This window comes from Phocoena sinus, chromosome 18, assembly GCF_008692025.1.
Source record: "Phocoena sinus isolate mPhoSin1 chromosome 18, mPhoSin1.pri, whole genome shotgun sequence".
NCBI lineage: Eukaryota > Metazoa > Chordata > Mammalia > Artiodactyla > Phocoenidae > Phocoena > Phocoena sinus.
In genome coordinates, this window is record NC_045780.1 from 49408053 (window position 1) to 49431959 (window position 23907).

Here is a 23907-nt window from a genome sequence, read left to right on the forward strand (position 1 = left end):
CTTTGAGAACATACATTCAAACAAGGGGAGTACAGTGAACTGGATGTTTGGGGCCTCCGTCCAACACAGACACATCAATGTCACAACAGGGACAGACTTGTCAGTCTATCCAAAACACTTGGATTTCTGGAGGCCAGGACTTGCTGTGTCCATTTTATCAATGAAGACAGCCTTGCCAGGGCTCTTGGCTAAGGTTCCCTCCACTGGACTGCCAAAACCTGCCTGGTTTTCTTTCTTCCGTCTTCCCAAGACTAATCAATCCTCTTCTGATTAACCTAGTCATTCTTTCACTATGCAAATATATTCAATTAGATCACAGCTGAAGCTCTCAGATCCAGGTGCTATTCTCCCTAAAGTAACCTTACAGATGAGAGCAAAGACTGCTGATTTTACTTTAAAGAATCTCATGTTTCCTTTGTATGAGGTTTCAGGGGATACCTCCTCTGAATGCCCGGGTATTGACATTTATAGACCTTATCCATGAGAGTCAATAAAATATTTAGTTCAAAACAATTTTTTTCTGCTTTATATTGTTGGTATCTAGGAAAGTCAACACTTACCCTATTCTTAGGAGCCATCAGTTACGGTATGAAATGTTGATGGGAATTACCGAGAGATATGAGATAGAACACTGCTTGGGGAAAAGGGGATCAGGGTAAGAAAACAGAAATGAAGCATGAGATAAAGTAAGAAGGAAAAAGAGAAATTAACAGCACGTGTCTCATGGAGTATCTGTGTATAGAATAGATAATATTATTGAATGCCCAGCAGCTCCTAAATACCACAACACAACCCGTTGATAAAATACAGCTGAGTTTATTATCATGGTAAGAGAGAACACCAGCTCTACAGAGCATTGTTTGTAACTCAGGAGCAAAGTTTAAGGTTAAGTATTTCAATGTAAAGATCAGGATATAATAGTTTAAGACTGGTGAAAGAGCAAGGTGAGAATTTTGAGGTGAGGGGTTCAAAGAGTCTTGGGGTATAAACTGCCTATTGAAATGTTTAAGGGTCTCTGGGGAAGTTTCTATAATGAACAACAAATTAATTTGTCTGGATAAGAGTGTCCCAGTGAAAACAATGCAATAGTAAAATCATGTTAATGTAGCCCATAAGCTGTGTGGGATACACGGTCTCAGTTCTCAGTATAATATGTATATGTGTAATGTTTCATATGTAATATACTTCATCAACGGCTATATTACACAGCTCCAGGGAGCACCTTCCACATTCTAGCCTTGAAAACAGCGTTCCTGAATTAGGCAGTGTGAGCGCCCTATTATATTTGTAGCGTGTATTATTATATTTAAGGTAAAGGAGATAAACAGCAAGGGCTAGTGTACAGCATAGGGAACTCTACTCAATATTCTGTAATAACCTAAATGGGAAAAGAATCTGAAAAAGAATGGATATATGTATAACTGAATCACTTCGTTGTATACCTGAAACTAACACAACATTGTAAATCAACTATACCCCAATATAAAATAAAAATTTTAAAAATAAGGTAGAGAATAATATACTACATGTTATAAATTATATATAGCACATAGCATATAGCACATATTTATGATAAAAGGTAAAGCACCAGCGTCTTTTCACAATTTACGAAGTATCACTCAGTACATTCTGATTTTTTTTCTCATAAGAACTATGAATTTATCAGGTAAGAACTTAAGCTAGGAGAGAGACATTTTTGAGGTCCCAACATCTAGCAAAGTACCCCCCCCAATACTAGGCCACCAAGAAATATAAAATGCCGAATAAAATTACACCTACCTCTCAATTTACCTAAAATCCGTTAACATTTTTCTTGTGACAGAGTAATGATGACGTTAGCTTTTTTTTTAATATGCATAATCCCCTCTGGCGGGGCCTGAGCTGTCTGTGAAGGTCACCAGTACCCCCGGGGTGGCCCACGCTATGACAGTACACCCTGGCTACAGGGCGGGTGGTCAGTTCATCCCACAACACAGACCTAAGCGTGACCTGAAGGAGTGAGCCAGACGGAGTGCAGGAAGAAAGGAGCACTCCCAGACCCCCCAGGGCAAGAAGCAGCCGGGGCGAAGCAGAAAGATGGCAAGTTCAGGAACGGAGACGGACCTTAACCATTTGACCTGAGCAGAGCACGAGGTAGGAGATCAAGCTGGACAGGCTACCTGGGACACACTCACGAAAGGCCAAGTGGGTCGTCTCAAAGATTAGATGATCCTGGGAAGAAAGACGAGCCCTCGAAGGGTTTTAAACTGAGGATAAACTTGGTGAGATTCACGTTTTAGGAAGGTCCCTCTGCCTGAGGTGAGCGCAGTCCGGGTAAGCGACGACAACCCATATCTGGGCAGGCACCCTTTGCCAGGCCCTCTGGTGCTGCACTCACCTTGAAGTAGGGTTTGTAGCGAAGCAAATGTGGTTCCATCAGGTGGAACCCCAGGAAATTGACACAGTACTGCATGTCATGGGTAGACTGGAGGGAGAGCAGGTTACTAGAGTCACCAACGCTTCACTCCAAAAACTCCCACTCAACATCTCTTCTGTTGCTTTTTCCCTATGCTTCCAGCTGATTCCCTCTCTATCCTAGATCCTTCTCCTCTTTTTGACTGAGACATTCTGCTTGCGTTTCTCACTCATCAAAACAAACACCAAGTAGCTCAATGTCTGTGACTTGAGAGCCCTTAGAAATGGGGTTGGTCTCAGTTTAACCCACCAGAGCAAGGACATGAACAAGGTACCTGCAAAAGCGATGGGGATGTTACAGGACCACGTTCTTCTGCCAGATGCGCAGCGAGCCGAACGCTGAGATGCCGACGTTTGCAGCAGAGAAGGGGTTTATCCGCGAGACAGCCAAGCGAGGAGTCTGGAGAACAAACCTCAAATTCGCTTCCCAGAAAGTGAGGCGCTTGGGGTATTCAGGGATAAAGCTGAGGCCCGGGGAGCATGGAAAGCTGACTGGAGAGAAGGAAAAGCTGCGGTAATCGTCATTCTGAGCAGGCGCAGCAAAGCTGCGCGCGCTTCTGAACACAGGACGCAAGCTCTGAGGGTGGAGTTTGGTGCCTTCTGACCTCAAGACGCCAGCCATCGGGCACTCGCACATGCTCAGTTGGAGGATCATTGGTCCCACCCAGTCTTAAACAGCCCCGAGCTGTAACTGGACACAGCTGAATCCAAGTTCCTGAAGAACAGCTTGGGCAAACAACTTATTGTTTAGGCTACGTGAGGCTTGGAGGACATGCGAGTTTTTGTAAAAACAATTAAATTGAGCTTGATCAGTGTAGGCAGGTTAAGTTCATTACTCATTAGGCAAGTTGTAGTTTAAGGGATCTGATAACTACCCTCAGTTTCAGGGGGATATGGACAAATATTTAGCAGACAAAACTAGCGGGTTTCGGTGACCAATTATATCAGAGAGAGAGCAATCTAGGCTGACTTGCTTCCCCGAGGCCACTGCCATAGACCAGGCTTTTACTAATTTTTTTGGCCTAGATTTTTTTTTTTTTTTTTTTTTGGCGGTACGTGGGCCTCTCACTGTTGCGGCCTCTCCCATTGCGGAGCACAGGCTCCGGACGCGCAGGCTCAGCGGCCATGGCTCACGGGCCCAGCCGCTCCGCGGCATGTGGGATCCTCCCGGACCGGGGGGGGGGGGGGGGGGGGGGGGGGGAGGGGAGGCACGAACCCGTGTCCCCTGCATCGGCAGGCGGACTCTCAACCACTGCACCACCAGGGAAGCCCTGGCCTAGATTTAGATGGCATTCACCTAACTGCAGTCTCCCAGTCCCTAGTTTCTCTCCAGTTGTATTAAGTGGTTTGGAACAAATCTGAGCATGTCTCTCTCCAGGTTACTGGCCTTTAATGGCTCCCATTTCTCTCTAGGTGGAGTTCAAACTCCTTCACAAGGTCTGCTAAGACCTTCATGAAAAAGCCCTTGCTTTTCAGGAGCCTCTTCTCTCACCACTCCCCTATGGGAACACTAACTGTACTTTGGGATTAAGGAATGAGTTTTGATTAAAGAAACACACCATCTTCTCTCATTTATCTATTGTTTAAACACAAACCTGCCCAACTTCTACTGGCTATTCTAGGCTCAGGGCAAGCACCACCTCTTCTGAGTACTTGTCACCTACTCCAAAGTGCTGCTAGGCCCTCCTGTCACCTTGAGTGTAATGAGTGGATTACTTTGCATACCTGCTGTAGTATAAACTCTCTTTTTTTCTGGTTAACCTCCTGCCACTAGACCACAAGCTCACTGAGGACAAGGACTGTATCTTCTCCACCTCTGAATACTCAGCATCTAGCTTGGCTTACACAAATTACTTGTTGAGTGAATGAATAAAAGGGGTGGAACCAAGACTCAGATCTAAAACATCTCACCTTAAACCCAGTGCTTTTCTCAATATATCAAAGCGAGTGAGAGTGATGCATCATGGTAGAGGACTAAATAATTCAGGTGGCAGATTTCCTATTTGTAATCCAGCCCAGGTGGGGTGGGAAATGCTGAAATGGTGATAAAATGGGTAAATTAACATGGATATTAAGAGATCATTCTACCTAAGCCTACACTGGCTCCTCAAACTACTACATATAGTACAAAATACTTAAAAGATTTAGTCCTAAAGTTAGCAAGAAGATACAGTATCCTTTTACTGAAATCCAAACATGCTTGAAAATATTCTGAAACATATTTTTATGTAAACACATTCATATCGTATCCACCAATAAGTGCCTTTAATCCTTTTATTTGGGAGCTAACCCAATTTTAAAATTTTGTATTTTCTTATCCTCTTACTCTCTCTTGCTCTCTATGAGGGGGCATAAAAAACAAACGGGGTAGAATGCAGTACTGTCAGTGTGGTTGTCTTTTTTTACATTTATCAGCAAAAGGCTCCATTGGGAAAGAAGTTGAAAATTAGTACTGAATGACTGACCATGTACTTTCATAAATGTTTCTAAAAATTATCTTTGTTGTCTCTGATTCAAAGAATTATCAATGTGCAAATTTTAAGTAGCAACAATCCAACCCGTGCAGATTTTATAAAGGACTCTAGCCAAGACCTTCTCTTTTACTACGAACAAAAGTAAAACCAATAAGCCAAGGAAACTGCAGCAATGTATTTATTGGAAATGAACTAGACATTACATTAATAGGATGAAGATGTAACAATGCATGAAGCATAATCGTTGCAACATTTAAAAGATCACGAAAGAAAAATTCATTTTCAAAAGAAATACTGTATCCAAGACAACTTAAGCTCCGAACACCATAATACAACTCTAACGCTGACTCTGAACACCCAGAATAAAATTTACTTTAAACGGAACAACTGAAAGGAAAAGTTTCTTTTCCCAACTTGAAGATTCCCTGGCTACCACCTGTGTATTACACATGAGGTAATTTTCATCACCAGACAGTAACCAGATAATATTTGTCATATTCCTCATAGGAAAATACCTCTCCTACAAATAGAGAAATTTGAGGGAAATCCAAGCAACAAAAGAGTTGGTGGCCCCAACTGATTGGGTCAGCATTTTCTAGAACTTAGAAATTACGTTAACTTTACTAGTAAGACTTCATTTTCTTTTGAGAAACTGCCTGGATTAGAGGGCATGCTGATTTGTAACAAGAGTCACTATATTACACTGAGTAATGGGGTTTGAGATGCTTATCATCTGCTCATCAAGGTTTTCTGAAACCTTTAGAGCTTTATTCTTCTACTCTATAATACATTGTAGCTTGTGTATAACAAACTCCCTTTGAAGAAAATTATCCCAGGTAATCCATCTGTGATGATACAAGTACTGCAAAAAGCAGTAACGAAAAATATTGTTTGGAAAGGCAAAAACGCTGTTATCAACTTTCCGAGGCACTATCATAGAATCATCTCTGAAATGGAGAAATTCCATGTGTAACTTAATTTTTAAGTTACTTTCCTTCCATTCATCCAGCATGCATGAATGTCTACGAATAATCTATCTGTAGACTGAGAAAGTCAGGCGTCCAAATGCGGAGTTGTAGGTTTCAGAAGGGCTTTCTCCTTCCCTTCCCATGGATTTCAACGGCTTACTTAAAATATTCCACAGTTCTCATAAATTGTCACATGGAAGGGGAAGATGATTACAAGCTATCAGACCTGTCAATTGGCAAAAAAAAAAAAAAAAAAAAAAAACAACGTATCTCAACACAGTACATCATCTTTAGAAAACCAATCATAATTTCATTTCCTTATCCTCCATTTAAGGTAGAGAGAACTAAGGTAAGAGTGCCTACATTTTAGTGGGAAATGGCAAATCCTTATCACCAACTGTGGCACCAAGTAAAGGGGAGTTCATTCACAACTGTAGGAATAATTTGAATAAAAAGGTAGAAAGTAGATCTAGACAATTGTGGTCCTAAATTAAATTTTTGAGGACTGATATTTTTAGTTTAAGTAACAATGCTGGTCTAATTTACTAGAAAATTAGTAGTGTTCTCTTCCGCTTTGAGCTGGGTGGGCAAACTCAGCCACAGTCTTGCTTTCTCCTTCCACACACCTGAAGTAATGCCTGACCAGACTCAAAATGCATGTAGATGCAACATGCTCGTTGGCACAAAGCAGGCAGCAGGGGACGGCCCCTACGTTCCTGAAAAACCCATAAGGAGCCTGACTGGCAATCAGTCATTTTCCTCATATATATATTAAAAATGTCAGTACATTTTAAGACAGATGCACATAAAGCTACACAAATGTTTCCACTTCTCCAGCACTGAGTGAAACATGCTGTTCTTTGGAGAAAAAAATACATTCATTTTTTTCAAGTATATTTCAATATACAAAGATGTTCTAGCTTTGTTTCACTACAAAAACAAATGATTTCACATGGGTCCAAGGGGAATTTCATTTTAACTTCCCTTTGGTTTGGATTTCATGAAGTGTTGATTTTTTTTTAAAAAACTGCTCTAAATATACATCTACTCCTTTATGTGAAAGCATGAACTCTTTATGTCCATTATATATATATATATGTACATAGTCAACAAGGACAGCAAAAAACAGTCTACATATGTACAATGGCTTAGAACTGGCATGCTCTAAGGAGAGCGAGGGTTACCGGCTCTGACTTGGGCTCGGAACCAGTTCAGTGGTTCTGTCAGCTCTGGGCCAGCAGCACGCACACTCCTTCTGTCGGTAGCATCCTCAGAGCACTTCTGGCTGGGGTGGCACGTCTTCAGTTACGGCTTGTTTCCCGTCTTGGCTTTGCTGTTAGGGTTGCAGTTGAAGTCTCTCAGCAGCGGTTCGCAATTGGCCAGAGCGTCTGCTGGCAGCAGCTTCCGAATCTGCTCCACTGCCTTTTGATAAGCCATTTTCTCTTGTTCCAGGGTCCGGATCAAAGACTTCATTTTGGTCTCTCTGGTTAAAAGATTTTCCAGGTTGGATTCCAAGGTCTGGATTTTAGCATGAGCTATCTGTTTGGGGCAAAAAAAAAAAAAAATCCTCCAAATCAAAAATGTGAAGGTTTTGGTTCTTCATCATAGCAGCAGCCAGACCTTACATATGTTAACTAATCGTGTCATATTCCTTAATAAAACAGTATAAGAAGCAAATACTCTGAAACCTCCCATGAAATGGAGATTTCTTTAGGTTTCTCAAAAAATGTAACTAGGGTACTAACAAAATACATCTCATTTCACTGAATACACCAAAAATGCAAAATTAAATCAACATCCCACAGTGGTGAGGTTCTTTTTAAGTGGTGAGGTCTTCTCCTGGAGCGACTGGAATCTGACAGGGAGAAACAGGAGATTGCTGACTGCCCTGAAGTACTGAAAGAGGCTTTTTGCCCTCTGAGTGGAAATGCAGGGTTTTCTCAACACATACTTGGGACCCTATCAGTTTTAACGGGTGTCGGGTGTGCCCACGTAACTTGGGAACCCAGAGGTGATGAGAACATTGAACTGTGAATGAAAAAGTCTGTAACCATTAATAAAAATCATTATAATATAAAGCAGGTGCAAACCCACTTTCCCTAATAAGGAAATGCTCAATTAATCACCACTGAAACATCCTAGCAATAAGGGTCAACACCCCAACTGTTTTTCTTTCTGAAAATAGAGATTGTTGGCTCTTTTTTGGAACAGGAAAAGGCATAACATTTTCTATGGGCCAGAGCTAACGTAGATGAAGCGAAGGAAGCCTGAGTTCCTTCTCTGGGAGCAACTACTCTAGAGACCCTCATTTCTCAGCTGTTTCTCTCCTAGCTATCTTTGTCAGAGGATTCACTGCACATCGAAGCAGAGTTTTAGTGTCCTCTAGTGTGGGGACATGCGCAGTGCTGGGGAAGTGGCGGGTAAGCAGAAACCAATGAGCCGTGGAACACTTAAGCTCTAACTCAGCACTTAAGCTCCACCTCCCCCAACCCCCAGCCCCCAGCTTCACCTTCTCACCTCCCCATCCTCTGGTCACACTGAAGCCCCACCCCTCAGGGCTTGGATACACAGCGCACTTCATACAGGTTGCAGGTGCGTAATATTAATTTATACTAAATCGCTTATCACATTAGTAAGGGTTCATTGACAAATAGCTAATATTTTATATTCCAAAATAACTATAAACTCCTTGATGGCACAGATTATGCGTTACCAATTTTTTAATTCAATTCTCTCAAAAATGTCTCCTTTTCTTTCCATTTCTGTGAGTTTCACTCTAGACAGCTGTCATCATCCCCAGTCAGATTTCTGCAAATAATTGCTAGCTGGTCGCCCTACCTTCTCTCCCCACCTTCTCTCCCCATTCTAATCTGTCCTCATCAGGATTTCCAGATTGATCTTTGATCTTTCTAAAATATGGTGCAAAAACTTCGAGAGATTTCCTTCTCAGCATGATTAAAGCCGTGTTCTTCTGCTTGACCCTGAAAGTTATCTACAATTCTGTCTCCATCCTGTTTATCCCACTTCTTTCCAACGTAAATCTTTTTTTGTTTTTTTTTTTTGCGGTACGCGGGCCTCTCACTGTTGTGGCCTCTTCCGTTGCGGAGCACAGGCTCTGGACACGCAGGCTCAGCGGCCATGGCTCACGGGCCCAGCTGTTCCGCAGCATGTGGGATCTTCCCGGACCGGGGCACGAACCCGCGTCCCCTGCATCGGCAGGCGGACTCTCAACCACTGCGCCACCAGGGAAGCCCCAACGTAAATCTTAAACTGATGTTAAGCTTCCTCTACTGCTCTGCCACATCCTCCTTATTTAAACACCCACTACTCCTCATTCCTTTCTCCCACCAACCCTCTGGAGTCCAGCTCCAGGCCAAGTCCCCTAGAGCTTTCCCAGCTTCCTACAGTCAATCCCTCCTCCCTTGAACTGAAACCAAACATGTACAACACCCAGTAAGTATTGAACGAGATTCTTTCAGCTGCCATTTAACTATTTTGTGAGAGCAGATTTCCTCTCTCAATTGGTACTCAAATTGATATGTGCATTTGCAGCCCCCAGAGCACTTGGACACAGTCCGATACACAGGCCCACAGTCAGCAATGGTTCAATCCACACCACAGCTCTATCCTTTCTGGTATGGTTCTGTGCAGGCAAGGAGGCATCCAAGTGCGTTTTTGATCAAATTGTTATCTCTTTACCTGTAATTTTTCTAGGAGGTCCATGTTTTGTCTTTTCAGTTGGCTGTTGGCCCTCTCCAACTTCTCCATGGGTTCGCTCTCCTCGCAGGGATAGGAAGATTCCTGGAGCTCATCCTGCAGCACGTGATACTCCACCTCATAGGCGTGTAACTGTTTAGAAATATCCATCTCAAAAACCTGCCGTGAAAACACCATGGGTTAGTCTGACCTTCAGGATGTGCACCAAGATAGAGTCTGTGTATCTAGGGTACTTCAGGTAGATTTCCCAATACTTATTAATGAAGAACAGTATGACATATCAAAAGGAAGAATAACAAGTGTGACTGTCAAGTTAGGGACAAACAGATGATTTCTATACAATTGAAACATTCTCATGATAAGGCCAAGACTCTAGAAAAAGTTAATGCTCAAAGATATTTTGCAACTAAAATATACATAATCTAGGAATGGTCTCCCAAAATGTAGCCCACCACATAAACAACATTAGTTACTGAGTAACTCTTCCCTGAGTTAGAGATCATCTTTGCTGGTTATAAGCACAATTGCAAAGGGTATTTCTATAATAATGAGACCAAAAGCCTTTCTAATTGTTTGTCAATGGGGCAGAAAGGTCTTATGCTAAATATTTTCATCTACTTGCTAATCCATGTGAGCCTCTTGGAAGTCACTAACATATCCTACCATAGAGAGAATCTTCTAAATTCAAAATCTTCAGAAACCCTGGGCACTGTACAGAGCTATTTAATTGGGGCTACCTCTGCTCTCCCATATCGCCACCCATTAGGAACAGTTTGCTTAGAAGTCAGAGGACAGGCAACTCCTCCTTAGTCTAAACTGGTGAGGGAAAGTGAGGCCACAGCTGCCATTTAAGCATTTGTATCTACACTAACAGTGTAGGGAGAAAAGAAACCTACAGTGAGAAAACTCTCACTTGCTTACTTACCCTCCTACTGTTAGAGACACTCAAATCTTAGAATTTAAATGATATTTCGAGACAACCTGGTTATTCCCCTCAAACAAGCATCATCTTTTCCCTATGCAGTGGGTATGAACACAAAGGACTACTACACAACCATTAAAAATGAGGGTATGGATCTACATTTATTGGCATGGAAAAACATCCAATACTCTGCAAATATTTTATTAAAAAATCAGGTTATACAATAGCATGTATAGTAAGATTTCACTTAAGTAAAACTTTATACATATTTATTTGTGTATATAATTAAAGAGAGATTATAAAAGGATATTTAAAAGGCTTTAAATCTCAAGGTGTTGAGATCTGTAGTTACTTTTACTTTCTTCTTGGTGCTGTTCTGCATTATTTGTGTTTTTTACAGTGACCATAAATAAACTTTATTTATTTATTCATCAAAGCCTCCTTTAATATTAACAGTTCATTGCATATTCAACTCTATTTGTTAGAAAATTATCTCTAATATCAAGTCCAAATCTACCAGCCTATAAATTCTATCCATTAATCGTAGTAATAATCTCTAAAGCTAGGCAATTCCCTCATTAATTTTAGAAGAGAGGTGATCTGATTTCAAATCAGGTATCGTCTCTCTCTAAAAGCACAATCGCTGCTTGACAGTCCAAAAAGATATTTCTGAAGAATTAGTAAACAAGTGAATGTGCAAGTAAAAGTTATATTTTTCAGTTTCCAGAGCATTTTTTTTTTTTTTTTTTTTTTGCTGTATGCGGGCCTCTCACTGTTGTGGCCTCTCCCGTTGCGGAACACAGGCTCCAGACGCGCAGGCTCAGCGGCCATGGCTCATGGGCCCAGCTGCTCCGCAGCATGTGGGATCTTTCTGGACCGGGGCACGAACCCGCGTCCCCTGCATCGGCAGGCGGATTCTCAACCACTGTGCCGCCAGGGAAGCCCCAGAGCATTTTAACAAATAAAAACTGTTCATAGATATTTACAGAATAATCTGCTTGTGATTTCAATTCCACATAGTGGAAAGAAAATTTTATGTGTAATAATATGAGTTTTTCTTACAGAGTGAATAATAGTGTACAAAATTCTTCAACTGAATTGGTTACATTTGCTCCTAAAAACAATGTTATTCCCATTTTGCAGGAGAGGAAGTTGAAACTCAGAGAGGTTGTAACTTGCCCAAAGTCACACAGCCAGTAGATAGCTGGACACCAGCACAAGATCTCAAACTCCCTTTCTCTTGCTCTAAACTCTGTCTTTTATCTGCTACCCTAAGGGCCTCTAGGAAAGTGGTAAATTTAAATGTTATCAATACTCATAAGGCATGACTGCTGTATCTACAAATCTGGTCTTAAGTGTATTCATGTCATCTGAACAACAATATATAACTACCACTTACCTGGCCCCTATGAAGAGCCAGGGACTAGATATACGGTGTGCTGATTACCCTCCATTTGCTTCCTAGATCCATTCTCTGCCCTCATCCATTCTCTGTACCCTGGGAGGCAGACCCCCGTGACCTGTTTTCCTTGTTGCAGGCTTCTGGTTAGGTATGGCCAATGGGAAAAGTCATCAGGAGATCAAAAGGGGCAGGGGAAAGAGGTCGGGTACTTCTTCCCTGCTCCTTCCCTGTCTGGCTCACCAAGAACACAGCAACCTCCAGAGTTCTGGTACTCGCTAGGCCTGGTAACATTGTTCTGTCATCCTTCTCCTGATGGGAGAAGCACCATGGGTATGAACAGTTTCCCTCTGTTACTAGTTCCTGGGTACCTAGACATCTGTGCCCAGTTCCCTTAACCCTGCCTACACCCCTGTAAATGGTACCTTCCTTTGAATCGTTGGAGGTCGACTCTGTTTCCTGCAACGGACCCTGACTGATACAGCAAGTTTCATTTAAACCACACAAAACCTCTTGGATGAGTATTGTCTCATTTTGGAGGTGAGAATACTAGGGTTCAGAAGATTAGGGTGATGTGTGCAAGCCAAACAACTAATAAAAGAGCTGGAAACTGATGTAAACCCAAGACTGTCTAATTCTAAAGTCTGTGCTCTTGTCACATATACTCCTTATATATTTTAAAACAGAATTAACAATATTACAGAGGTGAGTCTCAGCTTACTTATGTATTAGGTACTCCTAACTCTGTCAGTTCTATCTTCAGTTTCACCATTGGTCTAAGTTGGAAGGTTCCTGAAAAACTCATGATGTAGCACTGAACCACCTTGCCCAAACACAGCCTCACAAACAATGTCACAAGGGAGAAATTACACAGTAGTCTCGTTTCTAGATAAAATGTATTTGATCAAATCAAAAAGAAAAAAACCCTGTCAAGCAAAACTACATCTTTATGCTAAAACATTTAATAAATAATTAGTAGAGAAACTGCTGTCTCATCTTATATCTTATTATTACCATTTAACTCATACCTGGGTGATAAGTTTTTCCATTTCAGAGGAATTCATATCAGGGAGCGTGCTTTTAAGGAATTCAACAATATTTTCAAAGTTTTCACATTCCATTATGAGTGCCTCTTGGTTGCTCAGCAGGCTGAGGGCAACCTTAAATATAACTTCAGTTCCCTGAAGAAAAATAATATCTGAAAAAAAGAGATATAATTTTCATGATCAAAATTATGCATCTACTATTGTAAAAAGTGACCTCTCTGTGTTAAAGGGTTTTTTTGGTGTGTTTTTTGCGCGCGCGCGTGTGTGTGTGTGTGTGTGTTGTTTTAATTACTGCAACAGAACCACAGAATATTTTGCAAAATAAAACTGGTCAAAATCACCTAGATTTGAAATAAATAATAATATGACTGGAACAAAAAAACAGTTGTTTAAATATTCTTACTTATTTAGGAACTTCAGATAAGGGCAGGGTAAAAGGGAAAAGATAAATTATATATCTGTTTGTCCATGCATTTATAATTTTTACTGCCCAATTTAATGGAGACTAGGTATACCTCAAAAACACTGAATCCATTGATATTAGTTTTTTCTTCACAAAGGGAACACAGAAACAAATCAACGTAACCAATTAGGACTATTTAAACTCTCATGACCAGAATAAAAAACGAAATGAAGCAGTTAATATGTGTGCAAGCCAAACAACTAATAAAAGAGCTAGAAACTGATGTAAACCCGAGACTGTCTAATTCTAAAGACTGTACTAGAGCAGCAACTAAAAAAAAAAAAAACTTTAAAAGCAAAATCAAAACCAGTATATAACCTAAATCAGAAGAGAAAAAGAAAAGCTACCCTAACCCTGAACTTTGCTTCCTAACAAATACAAACATGCAATAGTTTTGAAAAGTACTAAATACTTTTGTATGAGCGTTCCTCTCAATCCATGCCATTCCACAATCAATAATAAAGAGGGGGTCGTTAAAAATGAGGGAACCGTGTAACAGTTACTTCAAACATGGTCATTCTTCTTGCTCATGCATCTTTCCCTTTGCTGACAGTCTCTATTCTTCACTAAATTCTAAGAAAAGAATGGAGCACCTATCATAGAGCTGACAGCATCATTCATATTCTCTTAGCAAAAAACAGACGACTGGGGAGATTTGTTTCCTGAATTCTGTTATCAAGCTTCCAAGGGTAGATCAAAGAGAGATACCCTAAATATTTAGAGATACCCCAAATATTTTGATTTGATAAGCTATTTTCTGAGAAGCAAATATATAAATGAAAAGATTTATAGAAGACCCATAAATAGGAACCCAAGCTCCAAAGAAAACTTCCCTGGAGAAAAGCAATCGTGTATACTCAAGAAGAGAAATTTGGTAAACATTTGATTCCATGCATCTCGGTTATACTCTTTTGCTGCACTTTGCCTATAAATTGTATTAGTGCTAATGCAGTGTTTAACCTTTAAAACCACAGCCCCCAATAAGAAAGACACTGTAGGGCTTCCCTGGCGGCACAGTGGTTGAGAGTCTGCCTGCCAATGCAGGGGACATGGGTTCAGGCCCCGGTCCGGGAGGATCCCACATGCCGCGGAGCGGCTGGGCCCGTGAGCCATGGCCGCTGAGCCTGCGCGTCCGGAGCCTGTGCTCCGCAACGGGAGAGGCCACAACAGTGAGAGGCCTGCATACCGCAAAAAAAAAAAAAAAAAAAAAAAAAAAATGCCATTAGAAACAACATTGGAAAATGTACTTCTGTTAACCCAGTTAAAGAACACGTTTCTCTGTGTTTTGAATCCAGGTTGAAGAGGACAGTGGGGAAGGAAAATAAAAAGAGGTAGTAAAGATGTGTTTAAAAATCTAAAAAATCATACAGAGTAAATCCTTAATTCATTATACTGTGATTTTTTAGGTATAAAAGAAAATAAGAACTCCATTACAGCTTACTCAAATAAAGGAGCTCAATTCTTCTTTCGCTTTGAATTTCAATTTTATTTAAGAACAATATGGTTTCAAAGTACTCTCAGAACAGAGCCAGGCTTATTTACTAAATTCCACTAGCAATTTGCGATTCTGTGTAATGCTCGATAAAACAATTGGAGCACCTTATGGCTAGAAGTATATCCCTTGGAATAAATAACACTGTTTCACTGGATCATCAGCATCTCTTACCAAAAACTCTGGCTACAAATCCTAATGGAAATTGAGAGGCAAACAATGTGAGGAACCAGGGGGCAGCATAAAGACTGGGGCTGATTTCATTTTCTTCAAGATGATTGTAGAGATCTCTGTGATAGTCATGAAGGAGCCTGGACAGCTGGTACATTTGAATCTAAAGTTAATTTGGAGAAAAAAAATAAAATATTATGCATTTATCTGAGTGTACATAAAATACACTAACTTTAATTTTATAACACTAATATTTAATAATTAATTCACAGATATTTGATAAATTTGAATCTAAAGTTAATTTGGAGAAGAAAAATAAAATACTATGCATTTATCTGAGTACATAAATACACTTTAATTTTATTACTCTAATATTTAATAACTAATTCACATATATTTGAGAAATAAAAGTAGTATTTTTTTAACTTTTTATTTTATGTTGGAGTATAGTTGATTAACAATGTTGCATTAGTTTCGGGTGTACAGCAAAGTGATTCAGTTATACATATACATGTATCTATTCTTTTTCAAATTCTTTTCCCATTTAGGTGGTTACATAATATTGAGCATAGATCCCTGTGCTATACAGTAGGTCCTTGTTGGGTATCTATTTTATTTTATTTTTAACATCTTTATTGGAGTAAAACTGCTTTACAATGTTGTGTTAGTTTCTGCTGTATAACAGAGTGAATCAGCTATATGTATACATATATGCCCATATCCCCTCCCTCTTGCATCTCCCTCACACCCTCCCTATCGCACCCCTCTAGGTGGTCACCAAGCACCGAGATGATCTCCCTGTGCTATGTAGCTGCTTCCCACCAACCATCTATTTTACATTTGGTAGTGTATATATGGCCATGCTACTCTCTCACTTCGTCCCAGCTTACCCTTCCCCCTCCCCGTGTCCTCAAGTCCATTCTCTACGTCTGCATCTTTATTCCTGTCCTGCCCCTAGGTTCTTTAGAACCATTTTCTTTTTTTTTTAGATTCCCTATATATGTGTTAGCATACGGTATGTATTTTTTAACATCTTTATTGGAGTATAACTGCTTTACAATGGTGTGTTAGTTTCTGCTTTATAACAAAGTGAATCAGCTATACATATACATATATCCCCATATATCCTCCCTCTTGTATCTCCTTCCCTCCCTCTAGGCTGTCACCAAGCACTGAGCTGATCTCCCTGTGCTAGGCGGCTGCTTCCCACTAGCTATCTATTTTACATTGGTTAGTATATATAAGTCCATGCCACTCTCTCACTTTGTCCCAGCTTACCCTTCCCCCTCCCTGTGTCCTCAAGTCCATTCTCTACATCTGCATCTTTATTCCTGTCCTGCCCCTAGGTTCTCCAGAACCATTTTCTTTTTTTTTTTTTTTTTTTAGATTCCATATATATGTGTTAGCAGACGGTATTTATTTTTCTCTTTCTGACTTACTTCACTCTGTATGACAGACTCTAGGTCCGTCCACCTCACTACAAATAACTCAATTTCGTTTCTTTTTATGGCTGAGTAATATTCCATTGTATATATGTGTCCCACCTTCTTTATCCATTCATCTGTCGATGGACACCTAGGTTGCTTCCACGTCCTGGCTATTGTAAATAGTGCTGCAATGAACATTTTGGTACATGACTCTTTTTGAATTACAGTTTTCTCAGGGTATTTGTCCAGTAGTGGGATTGCTGGGTCATATGGTAGTTCTGTTTTTAGTTTTTTAAGGAAACTCCATACTGTTCTCCATAGTGGCTGTATCAATTTACATACCCACCAACAGTGCAAGAGGGTTCCCTTCTCTCCACCCTCTCCAGCATTTATTGTTTGTAGACTTTTTGATGATGGCCATTCTGACTGATGTGAGGTGATACCTCATTGTAGTTTTGATTTGCATTTCTCTAATGATTAGTGATGTTGAGCATCTTTTCATGCGCTTCTTGGCCATCTGTATGTCTCCTTTGGAGAAATGTCTATTTAGGTCTTCTGCCCATTTTTGGATTGGGTTGTTTGGTTTTTTTTGATATTGAGCTGCATGAGCTGCTTGTATATTTTGGAGATAAATCCTTTGTCAGTTGCTTCATTTGCAAATATTTTCTCCCATTCTCAGGGTTGTCTTTGCGTCCTGTTGATGGTTTCCTTTGAAGCAGTGTGTAGATGTCAATCCCAGACTCCCTAACTATCCCTTCCCCCCACCCTTCTCCTCTGGTAACCATAAGTTCATTCTCTAAGTCTGTGAATCTATTTCTGTTTTGTAAATAAGCTCATTTGTATCATTTCTTTTTAGCTATAGTGGCGCAATGCATTAGAATGCAGTACTTACACAGTACTGTTTTATTTTATTATTATGTTCACAAATCCAAGTTCATTTAACTGAGTTCATAAAGCAAGTCAGTGTAAGTCCATCTACAACTATGGAGCACATTTCTCTATCATGAGTGTTTTGGTATCACCATACGTACACGGAAATGGTAATTTTTCCTCATGTAGGAAGGTATTGCTTTTGGAATTTAAATCAGAACTGCCCTGGCTCAGGACTCTCATGGAAGGCACATCCTAATTTCAGACCAATTCCAGAAAAACTTCCATTCTAAGGAATCTACCACATCCAGTTCAGAAGCAAGAACTTCTCTCTTTGCTGAGCCCAACATCGGATTTATGATGGAACTTGCCAGGCAGTCTGCACTGCTAAGATACTGTTAGGCTTCCAAGGTTATGGAGCCAAAAGCTCGAGCTGTGATTTCTAATATCCAAGGTATTCCAGCAGCATATTTTTCTTGACAGAGGAGATTAAAGCAAAAAGTGCAGTCTGGGGCTTCCCTGGTGGTGCAGTGGTTGAGAGTCCGCCTGCCTATGCAGGGGACACGGGTTTGTGCCCCGGTCTGGGAAGATCCCACATGCCGCGGGGCGGCTGGGCCCCGCAACGGGAGAGGCCACAACAGTGAGACGTCCGCATATCGCAAAATAAATTTTTTTTTTTTTTTTTTTTTTTTTATGCGTTACGCGGGCCTCTCACTGTTGTGGCCTCTCCCGTTGCGGAGGACAGGCTCCGGACGCGCAGGCTCAGCGGCCATGGCTCACGGGCCCAGCCGCTCCGCGGCATGTGGGATCCTCCCAGACCGGGGCACGAACCCGTGTCCCCTGCATCGGCAGGCGGACTCTCAACCACTGCGCCACCAGGGAAGCCCGCAAAATAAATTTTAAAAAGGGCCGTCTGAATGTTTCCAGTACTTTCTAGTACTGAAAGAAGAAATTCTTTTATTTGGCTACTGAGTTGATTACTCATATTTCAAAAAAGAAATTATAAGCAGCTTATAGTAACTTTTAAACTCTCATGCTTGGGGTAGCTAAAAGTAAAGCAGTAGTAAATAATAAACAAATCTGTGATTTATGCTTTAATTTAAATTTTTATCTACACAGTAACAGATTGAGTAGTGGGTCCTTGATCAGTTATATCAGCTTCACTTTTTGGTGTGAAATACATCCAACATTTTATTAAATCTAGCAGAACTTCTTTCTCTAGAAGATATCATCCTTAAGTAGTTAGTTCTATAAAAATGCCTTAAAAATAGCCAATTATATTGTGAATTCAACAAACAACTGTTTTTCAGAGCACAAAACTAAAAATCAAAGTACTAGACATAAATATAGCAAACGTTTGATCTCTGGAGCACATATCTGTGCAAGCTATGGTTCCACACAAGCTGTAAAAGGAAAGAATTAAAGAGCCACAGGAAGTCATAACTCTAAAATAAGAAGCGTAGCAGCAGTCAAACAAAGAGGCTTAAAACAATGAGATTAGAGGGCTTCCCTGGTGGCACAGGGGTTAAGAGTCTGCCTGCCAATGCAGGAGACATGGGTTCGAGCCCTGGTCTGAGAGGATCCCACATGCCAGGAGCAACTAGGCCCGTGCGCCACAACTACTGAGCCTGCACTCTAGAGCCCGCGAGCCACAACTACTGAGGCCCGCACACCTAGAGCCCTGCTCCACAGCTTCTCCACAGTGAGGAACCCACGCACCACAGCAAGGAAGGGCCCCCGCTCACCACAACTAGAGAGGGCCCACGCGCAGCAACGAAGACCCAACTCAGCCAAAAAAATAAAAATAAATTAAAAAAAGAGAGAGAGAGATTATAATCTCATTAACTCATGTTGGAAAAAAATCATATATTTCCCTTAGGCCAGTTACAATTTTAAAACTAGATATACTGGGCTCTATCAATAAAAAAATTTGGTATTTTTGGTAGCTCAAAAATAAAAGAAGTCTCATTAGCAGAATAAAAAGAAAGCCTTAAAAATAAAAATAAAAAAGAAAGCTGTTCAGCTATGATCTTAACACAGAAGCAATACTTTTTTTTTTATAGAACCTTACTTTTTTCCTACATTCTAAACTAGAGGTTAAGAACATTTCTTCCATCAAGGTGTATTTACATTAAATTTCTTTTGACAAATAAAACACAATTTAGTCTTCCTTCAAAGGAAACTTTCATAATAAGAGCCATTTGCTGAGAATAAATCATTCTTCAAATCTACCTTACACATAACATGAAAATCTTCCAGTGGAAGAGACAGAACTGGAGGAAGGGAGATGCAGAGTGTAGCAGAGAGAAGATGGAAAAAAGTAGAGACCAAAGACTTCAGGTAAAAAGATATAATGCTTTACACTTAACACAGAAAATGGCAGACACAAAATGTGATGGGCCATAGTTAAAAGAGACCTCGACCCCCTTCCTTTACAGATAAGCTCAGTGCCTGCAGTGCCCAACCCCAAACCACACAGGTAATCAGAAATCCTATCAAGTGATCCCAAGCCTGCTGCCACTTCCACTTCTGAACACCATATTGATTGGATAAGAAACACTTTCTATTCTAGAAAGTAGAAAAGTGTCGCATCTCACTTTATAGATCAAAAAGTTCTACTTTCCCAGAATAAGGTCCCCAATCTCATGGTCTATAAGAACACTGCCCCCAAAGATTCTTAAACATCTTCAGTTTCATAATTATAGACAGAAAATATTTCTTGGTAATTGTGGGTCATATTAAATCAATGTATAAATCCAGTTTATATGAATTTTTATGATGTCAAATGGATGAGGAATTTTTAAATTGAAAAATGATTGCATTTTTAAAGTGAAAGCTGTATCTACCCTTTTATTCATGAACCAAGACTACATGCTACTCACAAATACTTTTCATTCTTTGAAATTTTAATGATAGATCGCAAACTGTTATTTTTGAAAATCAGACCTATTGAACTCCTTACAAGGGCACCAATGCTTCCTACCCGATATGACACAGTAAACTGTTTAGAAATAAAGTAAAAAATAAAACCTTTCACAGTCATTACTATTTCACTTGTGGAATGTTTATAGACCTATGCATAGTTATCAACTAGGAATCACTGTATTTGATTTCTGTATCCTGGTGAACACCCTTCATATGAATTCACAGCTGAAACCCAACATTGAGAGCAAAGCCCTATTTCCCTGCCAAAACTTTCATATTGAAGAAGTAATGAAAAACAGAGCATTCCCTCTCCACTCATCCTTTCAAGAAAATACCACTTACTATAATATTCATAAAGTGAAAACAAAGTCCTTTTTTGTCCATGGATTGGTAAGACGGAAATACTAAATGTAAAAACTGATCATTGGGAATCAGGAAAAAGTATTAAAAGTATTTTAAAAATATTTTAGTTCTTATCTAAAGCATAACATTATGACTAACTGGGCATCATGCCTATCTCATTTCAGAGGAGGAGAACCCGGACATTCTTCCCTTTAAAGCCTTCCTTTATAATTTTATGACCAAAAGCTTTATATTGCAAGGTAGTGGTTGTTTAAGATAGCATATCTACAGAGAAAATGTAAACTTTTTGTTAGAAAACAATATGTTAAGGAAAGTGAAGTTTAAACTAGAGAGGAGAAATGCGTAAACAGGGAGTTTGAAGTAGGTTGAATACAGCCGTGGCAGTGAATACCCTACTTAACTGAAAAATCTTAACAGTGCTTCTTCAGAGCATGATAAGAAAAGCAGACTGAAAAAGTACTGCTGACTCTGAACACTTTTTCCTCTATAAGGGCCTGTCTGACCTTAAGGTAAAGCAGGGGAGACATGGAAAGTTCATGAAGAAGCATGATATAGATACCTGCCGTTTACACACTCAAAGAATAAAACATTATATTTTCAGATTTCAAACAAAATATCTATGATTTTTTTCAACTGACAAGGTAAGGAAAAGTGAATAAAGTTGACTTGATACTTTCTCCAGGTAACTCATAGACTTAGGAAACAGAGACTTAAGTACACACTAGAATGGCTTATTTATTTACTTCAGAAACTAAGGGAAAGTTACTCTGCATATGGATGTCGTACACTTAGAGGTTTAGCAACATCGCAAATCCCACACTAAAACCATGAACTAAAACATGCCTCTACATTTATCCAAGTTCCAAGACACTGGGCCCAAATTTCTTTAAATCTTAACCGTAATTTAGAAGAGGGCTCCTGCTAAGATTTCTGGTGAGAGTGTTACACATTCCTTGTGAAGATCTGCCACTCACCTGTAGAGACATCATGTCAGGTCGGTACTGCTTGCGAAAGCCCAGGTCATACATAAGGAATTTCAGCATTTCAAAGGCTTGCTCTTCACTCATGTGCAGAAGCAGGACTCCAGCCACAAAGCTGATCCCCTGACAGTAACCCACTTCTTTGTCCAGCAATGAGTAGGCTTTCAAGAGGTTAAAGAGAGACAGCTGCCCTGCCCCAAGCTGTGCTGAAAAGTAAGGATGAGTAGGAAATGTCCTCCCTGCAGAAGAAAAGAAAAATATTTTTGAGATGACCTGATGCTTTGGAGACCAGAGTGAAATTGCAATTCAGTGATTTCCAGGAATAAATAAATGCTCTTTTCCAAACCACTGAATGCTGCTCGGAGCACCCCTCTAAACTAACAGTCTCTTTCCCTCTAGCCAGTCCCAAGTCCTACCTGCCAGACCATCACCCCATCTCCATGTATATGATAGGGGAGCAAACATTTGATGTTAACCAGCGCTTCTTTTTAGGAAAAAAAATTCCACAAACAAATCAAAGACATATTCAGGAGAGATCCCAGGAGAATAGAACATAAAACTTATTCTGACTATAAATCAAGGCTAATTCTAAGTTCACATAAAAACTACCTGCTAACTGAAATCAGAATTCTACAGGAGGTATCATATGATTTAGAAAGAAATCTTAGTGGTCCACAGCAGACTCCTTCCTGCTTTTCTTGTATTGTGACACTAGAGGGACTTCCTAGGGTTGTTTTGTTTTACATTCAGCCTATCATTCAGGAAATACTTTTTTCAAATATTTTTGGCTTTGTTTCTTAAACTACTTCCATGAGCCACACAGACCTCTTTTCTTTTTTCAGTATATCCAAAAAGGTCAAGGATAGTGAAGGGTCAAGCTGATTTTAAATAAATTCCCCTCTAAAATTCACCTCTGTGTACAGAATTACCATAGAGACACTTCAGCAAGCAAGTTAGTCCCGGATTTTCTAAAAAGTTGGTACTAAACACTGAAACAAACCCATCTTCACCACCAAAGCTGTACACAGTGCTTTGGGACTTTCCTTGTGCCATGAAAATGAAGGGGATGTTAACTTCCTTGTGAAGTGATTACTCATGTCAGTTAGAACTTGTAAGAAGGCCAGATTTTTAAATGTTTCCCACCAGATATGCTTAAAAGTGATTTTTCACCTAGGAACTGATAAGATTAATCCTGCAGAGCAAATAAGGGGAAGATATGAGAATATAATAAGAACACACTGAGGAAACACAGATGGCTACAAGCAAAGTCAAATAAGCAATTTTTAAAATTATCATTTTACTCTCTCACTTAAAATGCTTGCTACAGAAAACTATAAATATACCGTCCGTCCGTGACATTAGCTCCATTTTTTTCCGACCAGCCTTTTCCCTGTAATGTGATCTCATCATCTCCTTCTCTTTAAGGATATCTTGACTAGCTCTAAATACGACATCCCAATTTCTAGTCTCATTATCAACTTCCGGTCACAGAACCACCGATCTGCAGAGGCCCATAGTTCACTGTCCTGATTTAAGAGACAGGATTGAAACTCAGAAGCAAAGTAATTTGCTTAAAACTACTGTTCAGTGATAGAATCGGGAAAAAAAGTGAAGTTTTCAGTTTCTCTGTAAAATTCTCCATTTCAATTCTATTGGGCTCAAAAACTATTAACTGAGTTGGCCTTTTCCCAACAAAAGCTGTTTGTCATCCAAAAGGAGCAGAGGTCCGTTTTGGCCTGTGATTTTTATATATCCTAAAATAAGAAGAGCCCGAATAAAAAGTAATCCCTTGTTTTCCCAAATGGGCTCAAATAATGTATCTGGCCACCTTAAATATATCAACCTTTAGAAATACAGATGAAATAATCCAAATGTCAATGTACAATATTTAATCCAGTAAGTTAGATATTTTAAAAGAATAAAATATATTAATTTAGAGAAAAATCAGAGACATACACTTTTTAAAATCACACCATTTTTACTTTCCGTAAGTTATTTGAAATTCAGCGTTTAAAAGGATGACTTTATGATGCTGCCACTGGAAATGCACATAACATTAGGACAGCTAAGTTTTCTTTCATCCTATAAGGATGTATTCATGATTTCCACAACATAACCACATATTGTATTGATTCTTAAAGGCTTACTCCAAAGCTTGTTTTCAGCAATGTGTCCAGGAATACTTAGTAGACCTTTGTTAAATTTTCTGGTGCCCCTTTAAACCTGTTCTAACCTA

The 23907-nt window shown here is 39.8% G+C and overlaps 1 protein-coding gene across 3 annotated transcripts in view; it reads right to left on the reverse strand.

Moving 5' to 3' along the window:
* Nucleotides 1–5088: 5088 nt before the first annotated feature.
* The window catches only part of TBC1D4 (TBC1 domain family member 4), a 214954-nt gene continuing 196135 nt past the window's right edge, over nucleotides 5089–23907 (reverse strand). For all 3 annotated transcript variants that reach the window (XM_032611502.1, XM_032611504.1, XM_032611503.1), the window contains exons 15-19: nucleotides 21666–21910; nucleotides 15110–15269; nucleotides 12963–13132; nucleotides 9596–9772; nucleotides 5089–7435 (exon numbers count right to left, since the gene is read on the reverse strand). In XM_032611502.1, coding sequence (XP_032467393.1) covers nucleotides 7202–7435; nucleotides 9596–9772; nucleotides 12963–13132; nucleotides 15110–15269; nucleotides 21666–21910 — 986 coding nt within the window. In that variant the 3' untranslated portion in view covers nucleotides 5089–7201. The remainder of the gene's footprint in view (nucleotides 7436–9595; nucleotides 9773–12962; nucleotides 13133–15109; nucleotides 15270–21665; nucleotides 21911–23907) is intronic.